General features: G+C 37.7%; 2 protein-coding genes across 2 annotated transcripts; one reads left to right on the top strand and one right to left on the bottom strand.

Annotated features, from left to right (window-relative positions):
* Positions 1 to 2,338: 2,338 nt before the first annotated feature.
* On the top strand, positions 2,339 to 5,882 carry LOC133324620 (odorant receptor 49a-like; the record flags this gene model as incomplete). Its single annotated transcript, XM_061533456.1, has 4 exons — positions 2,339 to 3,126; positions 3,185 to 3,386; positions 3,438 to 3,593; positions 5,817 to 5,882. Coding segments are annotated over 4 exons (1,212 nt in total), but the record flags the coding sequence as incomplete, so codon positions are not given.
* Positions 5,883 to 6,549: 667 nt separating this feature from the next.
* On the bottom strand, positions 6,550 to 7,359 carry LOC133324619 (odorant receptor 49a-like). The gene has a single exon (XM_061533455.1). It carries the CDS (start codon positions 7,357 to 7,359, stop codon positions 6,550 to 6,552), a length of 810 nt encoding a protein of 269 aa, XP_061389439.1.
* Positions 7,360 to 12,337: the final 4,978 nt, after the last annotated feature.

Genomic DNA, 12,337 nt, shown 5'->3' with positions numbered 1-12,337 from the left:
TTTGCGGTTGTGGTCTTCCCACTTTGGTCGTCTTCTTCAGTCATTCATTAGTGGTTATCGGTACATAACCACTTAGACATTATACTTGTGTCCATTATGGTGGTGTGTGTGGTATGATTTAGGGAATACGATATACGATATATATAAAAAATATTCTTTAAAAATCCACGCCTAGAGGTCTGCTAATACTTGGAAAAAATAATCTTTAAAAATCCACGCCTAGAGGTCTGCTAATACTTGGAAAAAATAATCTTTAAAAATCCACGCCTAGAGGTCTGCTAATACTTGGAAAAAATAATCTTTAAAAATCCACGCCTAGGGGTCTGCTAATACTTGGAAAAAATAATCTTTAAAAATCCACGCCTAGAGGTCTGCTAATACTTGGAAAAAATAATCTTTAAAAATCCACGCCTAGAGGTCTGCTAATACTTTGAAAAAATATTCTTTAAAAATCCACGCCTAGACGCCTGGCAATCCTTAAAAAAATATTCTTTAAAAATCCACGCATAGAGGACTGGCAATTGTTGAAAAAATATTCTTTAAAAATCCACGCCTAGAGGACTGGCAATTGTGGAAAAAATATTCTTTAAAAACCCACGCCTAGAGGACAGGCAATCCTTGAAATATATTCTCCACATCTAAAGGTCTGTCAGATCCAAAAGGTCTGAAGATCTGCTAATCCTTTTAAAAAATATTCTTTAAAAAATCCTCTCAATTGGTTCCAAATTTGTCCTGGTTTGCATTCCCTAACCCATCGAAGTAAAATGATATTCCAACTATTCATTCTTTAAGCAATCATTTAATATGCCTTTTACTGTAGACAGACATATTCTTTTAATATTGTGGAATAATTTCAATTTTTTTTAATTAGCCAGGCACCCTTTATGCTACGCAGGGAATGCTTGCGGAACTTCTTCATTTCTATAAATTGTTGAAGAAGAAAAAAAAAAATTAAATTAACTGTAAATTGGGTCTAATTTTAATTGTCGTTATGACTTTGTGTTTATCTGTTTACATAGCTGTTCGGAATTTTCGAAAATGTCTTTCTTTTCCTTAAATATTTTCCAAAACATATTATTAAAAAATTGTCGCCTTTAAAAAAATATTAAAAAATCCACGCCAGGCCTCTATGGGTCTTGAAAAAGTTCTATTTATTAAATCCACCTCTCTATGGGTCTTGAAAAAGTATTATTTAAAAAATCCATGCATCTATAGGTCTTCAAAAAATATTATTTAAAAAATCCACCCCTCCTTTGGTCTTTAAAGTAGTAAGAAAATGTTATTTAAAATCTCTGACTACCCTGTCTGTCTCTGAAACACTGTCGGATACGTTATGACACCATGTATACGCACCAATGTCCTCTGTGGTTAAAAAGCGGAATTATTTAAAAAATCCTCGCCTCTAAAAAATATTATTTAGTAAATCCACGCTTCTATGGGTCTTGAAAAAATATTATTAAGTAAATCCACGCTTCTATGGGTCTTGAAAAAATATTATTTATTAAATCCACGTTTCTATGGGTCTTGAATAAATATTAATTATTAAATCCACGCTTCTATGGGTCTTGAAAAAATATTATTTATTAAATCCACGCCTTCAGTAGTCCTTAAGGACCAAGAAAAAATATTATTTATTAAATCCACGCCTTCAGTAGTCCTTAAGGACCAAGAAAAAATATTATTTATTAAATCCACGCTTCTATGGGTCTTGAAAAAATATTATTTAAAAAATCCACGCCTCTATAAGTCTTGAAAAAGTACTATTTATTAAATCCACGCCTCTGTGGGTCTTGCAAAAATATTATTTATTAAATCCACGCTTCTATGGGTCTTGAAAAAATATTATTTATTAAATCCACGCTTCTATGGGTCTTCAAAAAATATTTTTTAAAAAAATCCACGCCTTCTTTGGTCTTTAAAGTAGTAAGAAAATGTTATTTAAAGTCTCTGACTACTCTGTCGTATACATTATGACAACAAGTATACGCCATTCTAGATAGCAGATAGATCTACCACCCCTGTCGTATACGTTATGTCACCATGTATACGCACCAATGTCCTCTGTGGTTAAAAATCCGAATTTGAAGCAATTGTTTTTAATTATTTACAGCAATTGTTTTTATTATTTATTTAATTATTAGGTGCGACTGAAGTGATTTGTTTATTATTAATTCATAAGTTGCCTTCTAACAGCTTTGTAGAGTTCGTTAATAGTCAGAAAGGTGTGGAATTGTCCTCAACGTGAGGACCTTCGATAACTACTTCATAGTTTCGTTGCGTGCCTAAAGAAGACAAAATGTCTGTACTTTGTGTAAAAAAATCCGAGGCGAATTTTCAAAAAGATTTTCAAGATTTTTGCCATTTACCAAATATTCTAATGAAAATTTATGGTCGGGATTTTACCGAAAATCTGCAACGTCCAAAATGGCAAATTTACCTCATGCGTTTGTATGCAGTGATGGTATTTTCTGGTCACCTCTATTGTTTCTATTTCATTTCGAAGCAGGTCATTTTAATGACCCTGGCTGGGATACCCAATTTGACACTATTTTTGCGGCTACTTTCGGGTTTCAACTATGGTCTCTTTGCCACAATGAAATATTTGGCATATCAAAGACGTCTCCTGGATGCAGGCGCCATTAATCAAATGTTAAAGGAAATCTATCCGAAATCGGGACGAGAAAGGGTGGACTATCGTGTTAACACCTTCTTCTGGCCCAAATGGATGTTGTCCGTAATTTATTTCTATATTGGAGCGGTAGCATTTATTGTCATTTCACCGCTAATGGAAAGTGTCATTGTCTATATAATCAGCGTTGCTCGTTTGGGTGGGGTGGCTGATGCCCAATTTGGTTATAACAAACTCTATGATATCCCCTATAGTTTTGATCATCGCAATCCTGCGGCATATTTACTCACCTATAGCCTCGAACTGCTGCATGCCCAATTTGTTGTGATTTCAAATATTTGTGGAGATATTTGGCTGCTGTGCTACACCATGCAACTTTGCATGCATTTCAATTATTTAATCAGGACTTTGGAACACTATCAACCGGATTTGGAAAATCCGTCTAAAGATTTAGAATTTATTGCAGGATTTTCTCGAAAACATCAGATTCTATTGAAGTAAGTTGCAAAATAAGGTCACATTTTTTTAAGAAAATTAATCTCCCCCATCCTCTAGTATTGGTTACGATATCAACTCTGTATTTGGTGTCCAATTGCTGTTGATTTTAATCTCGACAGCTGCCACAATTTGTTGTGCCGGTATTTATACCCTAACTCAAGGAGTGGGCCGGGAACTTTTGGAATATGCTGCCTTTCTGCCCTGTACCGTTGGCCAGTATTATTTGATTTGTCACTATGGCCAGAAACTGATGTCATCTGTGAGTAAATTTTAGTCTAAGAAGAAGATTTTTTTTAATAATTTTTTGTAGAGTGAAAATATTGCCACAGCAGCCTATAATCATTCCTGGTACAATGGTTCCACAGCATATAAAAAATCTGTTTTGGTGATTATAACTCGGGCTCAAAAATCACTGAAATTGACGGCCTATGGATTGAGTCCAATCTCCTTGGGGGCATTTCGTATGGTAAGATTTAGAATAAATAATTTTTACGAGAGGAAATTTCTGTGGATCGGTTTTTAAGGCAGATTTTTTCAAGACCTACAGAGGCGTGGATTTTTTTAACAATATTTTTTTCCAGGGCTTATATAGGCGTGGATTTTTTAAACAATATTTTTTCCAGGGCTTATATAGGCGTGGACTTTTTAAACAATATTTTTTCCAGGGCTTATATAGGCGTGGATTTTTTAAACAATATTTTTTCCAGGGCTTATATAGGCGTGGATTTTTTAAACAATATTTTTTCCAGGGCTTATATAGGCGTGGATTTTTTAAACAATATTTTTTCCGGGGCTTATATAGGCGTGGATTTTTTAAACAATATTTTTTCCAGGGCTTATATAGGCGTGGATTTTTTAAACAATATTTTTTCCAGGGCTTATATAGGCGTGGATTTTTTAAACAACATTTTTTCCAGGGCTTATATAGGCGTGGATTTTTTAAACAATATTTTTATAGTTACTTACCTAGCTGGCTTGTGACAGAACTTTCGTTCCATAAGCCGAGCTTAGAAAAGATTTCCAGGCGCGTCGGTCTTTTGCGCAGTTTTTTTAAATTGAAAGACCATTTTCGGCAATGTTATCTTCCACTTGATCTTTCCAACGTATTATTGGCCGTTCCCTTCTGCGTGAACCATTAGCTGGTTTGCTTGTATATGCGTTCTGGGCTGGGACATCTTCATCCATTCTCACAACATGACCTAGCCAACGTAGTCGCTGCAGCTCAATACGTCTAACAATGTCGATGTCCGAGAACAGCTGGTACAACTCATGGTTCATTCGACGGCGATATCCACCGTCAACGCAGATCGGCTCATAGATCTTTCGGAGAATTGTTCTCTCAAACACTCCAAGAGCTGCCTCATCTGCTTGCGTAAGTACCCATGCTTCAGATCCATATAATAGCACGGGTAGTATCAGCGTCTTGTAGAGTGTGAGATTAGTCTGGCGGGAAGTGGTCTTTTGAGTTGTTTGCTCAGACCATAGTAGCCTCTGTTGGCCAACACTATCTTTCTCCGAATATCAAAACTGATGTCATTAATTTTTATTTATGGCGGTACCGAGGTACATAAATTCGTTCACTACCTCGAAGCTTTAGTTCTCAAGTTCCACAGTTGGTCCGAGTCTGCTGTACGTCTTGAGCGTTGATACCACCATATGTTTGGACTTTTCGCAGTTTAGTCTTTATAGTCAACGAATAGGTGGTATGTGTCGATGTGTTTTTCGTGGGTTTTTTCCAGGATTTGGCGCAGAGTGAAAATCTGGTCAATGTTGGACTTGCCAGGTCTGAAGCCACATTGGTATGGTCCCATAATGTCATTGACCATTGGCTTCAGTCGTTCACACAGCACGCTGGATGGCACTTTATATGCGATGGGAAGGAGACTTATTCCTCTATAGTTGGCACATATCGTCTTGTCTCGTTTGCACAGGACAGAGGATGCTGAGGTTCCAATCATTTGGCATGCATTCCTCGAGCCCAATTGTACTAATCAGCTGGTACATGCTCCTTACCAGCATCTGACCACCAGTCTTGAATAGTTTGGCTGGTAACCCATCGCCACCTGCTGCTTTATTATTCTTCAGCCGATTGATTGCTATTCGGACATCACCTTGGTGGTATACACTCTATACCGTCATCTATTATTGGTTCTTGGGTATCCTCTTCACCGGTACTATTTGATACCAGAAGTTTTTCAAAATGCTCCTTCCAGATTCTCAGTACGCTGATACATGCATATAGGTCTTGAAAATAAATATATTATTTAAAAAAATCACGCTTCTATAGGTCTTACAAAATCTTATTCAAAAATCCACGCCTCAATGGGTCTTAAAAAATAGTAAAAAATTTTATTTGAAATCTCTGACTACCCTGTCGTATACATTATGACAACAAGTATACTCCTTTCTATATTGTATATTGTTCTGTCATCCCTATCGTATACGTTGTGACACCATTTATACGCACCAATGTCTTATGTGGTTACAAATCCGAATTAGGAGCAACTGTTTTTAATTATTTACGATTTTTTCCATGCCTATAGAGGCGCGGATTGTTTTAAATAATATTTTTAAAGGACTGAGAGATGTTGATTTTGTTAGGTAAGGGGCAGTTGAGGGAAATCTGATCCAAGAAATTGTCGCATCGAATCAATTGTTATTAAATTTAACAAAATGACTATATTTTTAGGTTATGAGTGAAAGTTATCGTATCTTTGCTGTACTGAAACATGCTGTATTCGATAAAAACATTTGAAGGAGAAGATATTTTGATGCAAGCTTATTCATTTTTACTGCACAATTAAATTTTAATAATATTCACTACAATATAATAAAATTTAAATTTTAAAACTGTTGTGCTTTTTTATTTATATTATTTTCATAAAAATAATGCTATGGAGTTACCCAAAAATTCTTCGAACGATTATTTTCATTCTTCCCAGACTTAGACAGTTATCTATGAAAACAACTTGCATTTATTTTAATTTATAAATAAATAAAATATATTTAAAATGTGTGGTGCATACTATTAGGCTACAATAATAAAATAAACAGGTGTTGGATATAATAAATTTTAAATGTGAATAAATTTAAAGAATTTTAATATTTTTAATTTAAAAAAATAATATTAATTTAATTTCTGTCTATTTTGGTCCCATCATAGTACTCCATATGGCAAACAATTGATAGGTCATACGCATAACCTTTAAAAAAACCAACAACAAATTAACTTGGAAAAATCTAAAAATCTCATCCAGCTTACCGCTTCAAATGCCATTAAATTGGTGGTTTGAAAACCACCAGCATTGATTTCACTCTGCCTTTGAGCTCGACGCATAATGGTCAACAATGATTTCTTATAACGTTGACAGCCATTATACCAGGTTTGACAATAGGCCGCCTATTTAATTTTAATTGCCTACTTACTCCAATACAATCTGATGTTTCTTGACCAATCCTGCCAAAACCCTCAGATCTTTTTGTTCGTTTTCTTGCTGCGGTTTATAGTTTTCCAAAGTCCTTGAAATATAATCGAAATGCTGGCACAATTGCAGGCAGAAACCAACAACCCAAATATCCGGAACTATCATCCAAACTGTCGAATAATGAGAATTCATCATATCGAATATATAGACGATGATATAGCCCAAAGGATTATAATGACTAATACCATAGGTGGTCTCCGCATACATGCGATAATAACCAAATTCCGCATTTTCATAACCGACTTTTATTAGGGCTCCAAAATATTCGATAAAGGCTTCTCCCATGGGCAAAAATAGAATTATCAAAAGGGTAACTAATTGCCAATAGAGTATTGTTGTTATCCACTTCGGCCAATGGTAGTCATTTACCCGATATGCCCGTCGATCTTCGAGAGTGGTAGGGTAAATATCGCGAAATCGTTTATATATATCCGTCATCGATTTTATATTACGTAGAAAAAAATAACTTTTCAAAATGCCAACAACATTGTAAATAATATGATCGATTAAACGCAACAGCAAGGGTAAATCGTGAGCTCCCTCAGCTATTTCCGAAATAGCGAGGTCGAATGTAAAATACGTGAACATTGAACAGAATATTAGACAGAGGATGAAATAGATAATCATTAGTCCTCTCATCCATAGAGGACGATACTTAGCGGGGAAATCATAACCCAAAGTTTTAAGTAGTCCATAGGGTAGATTTACGAGATCTTCAAAGTAGCGTTCATCTTCTTCTTCTAACATTTTTTGAGGACAAGGCAAATTGGAATGGAAATATTTATCTCATATGAAATGAAATTGGAATTTTAAATCACTTTACCTTATAATAGAATGAACCAATAGCATATCCGTTAGATATTACTTTTAGTCAATAAATAAAATTATATATAATTATGATGGACAAACCGCAGTATAGAGGAATATTTGCAGATGTTCGAATGGAAATAAACTAGTTTATAATGGCTAGCAGATCAACTAGGGTGACGTAAAAGGATATTTTTTTTTTCGTAAAGCAAACTATAGAGGCGTGGATTTTTTAAAGAATATTTTTTTAGGGAATACAAATTATTTACTAAGCCGAGTTTAGAAAAGATTTCCAGGCGCGTCGGTATTTTGCGCAGTTTTTCCAATTTGAAAAACCGTTTTTGGCAATGTTGTCTTTTATTTGATCTTTCCAACGTATTCTTGGCCTTCCCCTTCTGCGTGAAGCATCAGCTGGTTCGCTTTTATCTGCCTTTTCGGCTGGGGCATCTTCATCCATTTTCACATAATGGCCTAGCCAACGTAGTCGCTGCAGCTCAATGCAGACAATGGCAGACTCCTTCTCAATTTTTTCAAAGGTGGCTGTTACGGCTCGCAATACTCGACTTATTATACCGATGTCATCGGCAAAGGCGAGTAACATGTGTTGTTTGGTGTACAGAGTGTAATTTCTCTTCACCTTTGAGTCTCGTATAACCTTTCCCAGCAGAATGTTAAAAAATCACACAACAAACTGTCACCTTGTTTGAATACTCGTTCGGTATTGAAGGGCTCCGAGATGTTCTTTCCGACTTAAACTACTGACCTTGTGCCACTTAAAGTTATCCTGCATAGCCGTATTAATTTTGCAAGAATGCCGAACGTAGATATGGCTTTATACACCTCTGAACGGATAGGACTGTCGAATGCGGCTTTGTAGTCGACGAATAGTTGGAATGTGTCGATGTATTTTTCGTGGGTCTTTTGTAGGATTTGATGCATAGTGAAAATTTTGCCAATGGTGGATTTGCCAGGTATGAAGCCATTGTGTCGTCCAGTTTAATCGAAGAGAGTAAAGCCCATATCGTCATCGGACTCTTCGGGTTCTTCTTCGTAGTTGTTGTTTTTGTTGATGGTAGTAAAAACAAAACAAACCATTGTGTCGTCCAGTTTAATCGAAGAGCGCAAAGCCCATATCGTCATCGGACTCTTCAGTTCTTCTTCCTAGTTGGCACATATCGTCTTGTCTCCTTTTTTGTGCACGGGACGCAGGATGCTGAGGTTCCAATCATTGGGCATGCATTCCTCTAACCAAATTGTACTAATCAGCTGGTGCATGCTCCTGGCCAGCATCTGACCACCAGCCTTGAATAGTTCGGCTTGTAACCCATCGGCACCGGCTGCTTTATTATTCTTCAGCCGATTGATTGCTATTCTGACCTCATCTTGGCTAGATTGTGTACACTCTACACCGTCATCTCTTATTGGATCTGAGGTATCTACTTCATCACCACTATTTGATACCAGAAGCTTTTCAAAATGCTTCTTCCAGATCCTCAACACGCTATCTGTATCTGTCACCAGGTTTCTTTCTTCATCTCTACAGGAGGATGTGCCTGCACGAAAGCCTTCGTTTTGGTGTTTTACCCGTTGGTACAATTTTCGGACTTCTCGATTTGTCCACGCTCACATTTTTCTTGTTTTTTTTCTTCTTTTTCTGAAAACACTTGTTTCCTCCCTCCTTTCCTCCCGACAATTCTCCATTACATTACGTCTTGCTACTGTCTGCAGGTTTGTCCTATATGCTGCGTTTTTGACATCAGTAGCATTACGGCACTCCTGATCGTACCACGGGTTTCTGGATGGTGGTCTTTGATACCCAAGTGTTGCAATTGCTGCAGTTTGTAGGGAGTGGGCAATTCTTTGCCATTATGCTTCTATATTATTATCGGGACAAGGAGTGATTTCGTCAAGCAGTTGGGCAAGTTGAGCGAAGTAGGCCTCGGCTACCTGTTGTGTTTGCAGCTTTTCGACATCGAGTTTTCGTGTTGTGTTAGATTGCACCTTTGCTGCCATATTAAGTCGGGTGCGAACCTAGGCTGTCATAAGGTTCGAATCGATATTCGCTACTCGGATCGATCGAACGTCTAAAACATTGGATGAATGCCCTCCGTCTATCACAACGTGATCATTTTTATTTATCGTTGCTTGATCAGGAGAAATTCAGGTGGCCTTGTGTATATCGAGATGCTTGAATCTGGTGCTGCTAATTACAATGTTTTATACCTGCCGCGAAGTCAATCAACTACATGCCGTTGTCGGATGTTTCTTCATGAAGGCTGAATTTTCCGACGGTGGGTCCAAATATATTTTCCCTTCCGATTTTTGCATTAAAATCTCCTAGCAGAATTTTAATGTCATGGCCAGGGCAACGATCATATGCTGTTTCTAGGCGCCCGTAAAATATGTGTGTTTCTGCTTCGGTCGAAGCATGGGCGCAAATAAGACTGATGTAGAAAAACTTCGCTTTTATGCGGATTACAGCAATTCGCCCATCTATTGGAGTGAATCTGGAGACGAGGTCTTTTATTCTCCTGTTAACCATAAATCCGCAGCCAAATTCATGTCTCGTTTCATGGCAGCTATAATACAGGGTGTAATCATCTGTCCCTTTCCATAGCATTTCCTGTAAGGCAATAATATCGGCTTTGTACTTCTTGAGTACATACGCCAAAGCGAGAACTGAGCCTGTTCTGTACAAGGTGCGCTTCCAAGTGCTGATTCGCAGATCGTGGTCCTTTATACGTATTCGGGGGTCGTCAACATTAGGGGGTTTGGGGGGTTTGGTTTTCTTTTTTTTTGCTTTTTTATAGTAGGAGCGGTTTTCCGAGTGTGTGCAACTAACCCGACGCCTCAACCAATTTTTTTATAGTCCTAATGGGTGAACTCGCGGCACATATCAGCTCCGAAAAATTACTTTTATTCTTATTTAGAAACAACATGCCATCATTTTTATTCAGGACTTAATTGAATATATTTAAACTGTGTGGTGCATACTTTTAGGCTACAATAATAAAAATCATAGGTAACTAAAATTTGCCTGTACATCATCGACGAGGCTAAACAAAAATGATAATGTTGTTGAAACAGTATTTTCTTTTGATTACAACTTAATTTTCCACTTACCACAAAACAATTTGATGTCTCTTGGCCACTCCAGCCAACATTCTCAGATCCTCTTGTTCGTTGTCTTGCCGCGGTTTATAATTTTCCAATGTTCCTGAAATATAATCGAAATGCATGCACAGTTGCAGACAGAATCCAACCAACCAAATATCCGGAATTATCATCCAAACCGAAGGCTTTGGCGCAGGCACATCCTCCTGAAGAGATGAAGAAAGAAACCTGGTGACAGATTCAGGCAGCGTTTTGAGGATCTGAAAGGAACATATTGCATAGCTTCTGGTATCATGTAGTAACGGGTAAGAAGATTCCCTAGAACCAATAATAGACGACGATAAATATTGTACATCACCTAGCCAAGATGGGGTCAGAATTGCAATTAATCGGCCCAAGAACAAAAAAGCAGCAGGAGCCGATGGGTTACCAGCCGAACTATTCAAGTCTGGTGGTCAGATGCTGGCTAGGAGCATGCACCTGCTGATTAGCACAATTTAACTAGAGAAATGCATGCCCACTGATTGGAACCTCAGCATCCTGTGTTCCGTGCACAAATAAGAAGGCAAGGCGATATGTGCAACTATAGAGGAATTAGTATTCTTCCCATCATATATAAAGTGCTATCCAGTGTGCTGTGTGAACGATTGAAGCCAATGGTCAATGACATTATTGGATCATACCAATGCGGGTTCATACCAGATTTTCACTCTGCGCCAAATCCTGGAAAAGACCCACGAAAAACACATGGACACATACCACCTATTCGTCTATTATAAAGCCGCATACGACAGCCCAATCCGTTCAGAGGTGTTTAAAGTCATGTCTATGTTCGGTATTCCTGCAAAATTAATACGACTATGCAGGATAACTTTAAGTGGCACAAGGTCAGCAGTTAAAGTCAGAAAGGACCTTTGAACCAATTGAGGAGTCTGACAAAGTGGGTCTGGCAGTAAACGGCGAGAAGACCAAGCTGATGGTATCAACGCGTAAGACGTCCAGTAGACTCGGACCAACTGTGGAACTTGAGAACTACAGCTTCGAGGTAGTGAAAGATTTCATATACCGTGGTACCGCCATAAATAAAACGCATGACATCAGTTTTGAAATTCGGAGAAGGAAAGTGATGGCCAACCGATGCTACTATGGTCAACTCAAAAGCAAGGCCACCTCCCGCCAGACCAAACTCACACTCTACGCTGATACTACCCGTGCTGTTATATGGATCTGAAGCAGATGAGGCAGCTCTTGGAGTGTTTGAGGGAAAATTTTTCCGAAAGATCTATGGGCCGATCTGCGTTGATGGTGAATATAGCCGTCGAATGAACCATGAGTTGTACCAGCTATTCTCGGACATCGGCATTGTTATACGTATTGAGCTGCAGCGTCTATGTTTGCTAGGTCATGTTGTGAGAATGGATGAAGATGCCCCAGCCCAAAAGGCATATAAAAGCGAACCAGCTGATGATTCACGCAGAAGGGGAAGGCCACGAATAAGATGGAAAGATCAAGTGGAAAACAACATTACTGAATATGATCTTTCAAACTGGAACCCCGCAAGAGACCGACGCGCCTGGAAATCTTTTTGAGCTCGGCTTTTGGAACGAAAGTTTTGTCATAAGTAAGTATATATTTTTCCAAGGACCAACAAGGCGTGGATTTTTTAAAGATTCATTTTTTCTAGGACCAAACCAAAGAGGATTGATTTTTTTTTAAAAAATCATTTTTTCAAGGACCAATTTTATTTTTATTTTTGTACATTCCGAAAATACAAATCTACGTAAATTATTTATTCGATTTTTTT

This window comes from Musca vetustissima, unplaced genomic scaffold (assembly GCF_032173495.1).
Source record: "Musca vetustissima isolate MV318-11 ecotype Yass unplaced genomic scaffold, APGP_CSIRO_Mvet_v1 utg189519, whole genome shotgun sequence".
Lineage (NCBI taxonomy): Eukaryota > Metazoa > Arthropoda > Insecta > Diptera > Muscidae > Musca > Musca vetustissima.
The sequence above is the reverse complement of the archived record's forward strand: the minus strand, read 5'-3'. Positions and strand labels throughout refer to the sequence as shown.

Bases quoted from the DNA above. Each gene is read 5' to 3' on its own strand.
- LOC133324619 (XM_061533455.1), bottom strand. From the start codon at position 7,359: ATGTTAGAAGAAGAAGATGAACGCTACTTTGAAGATCTCGTAAATCTA.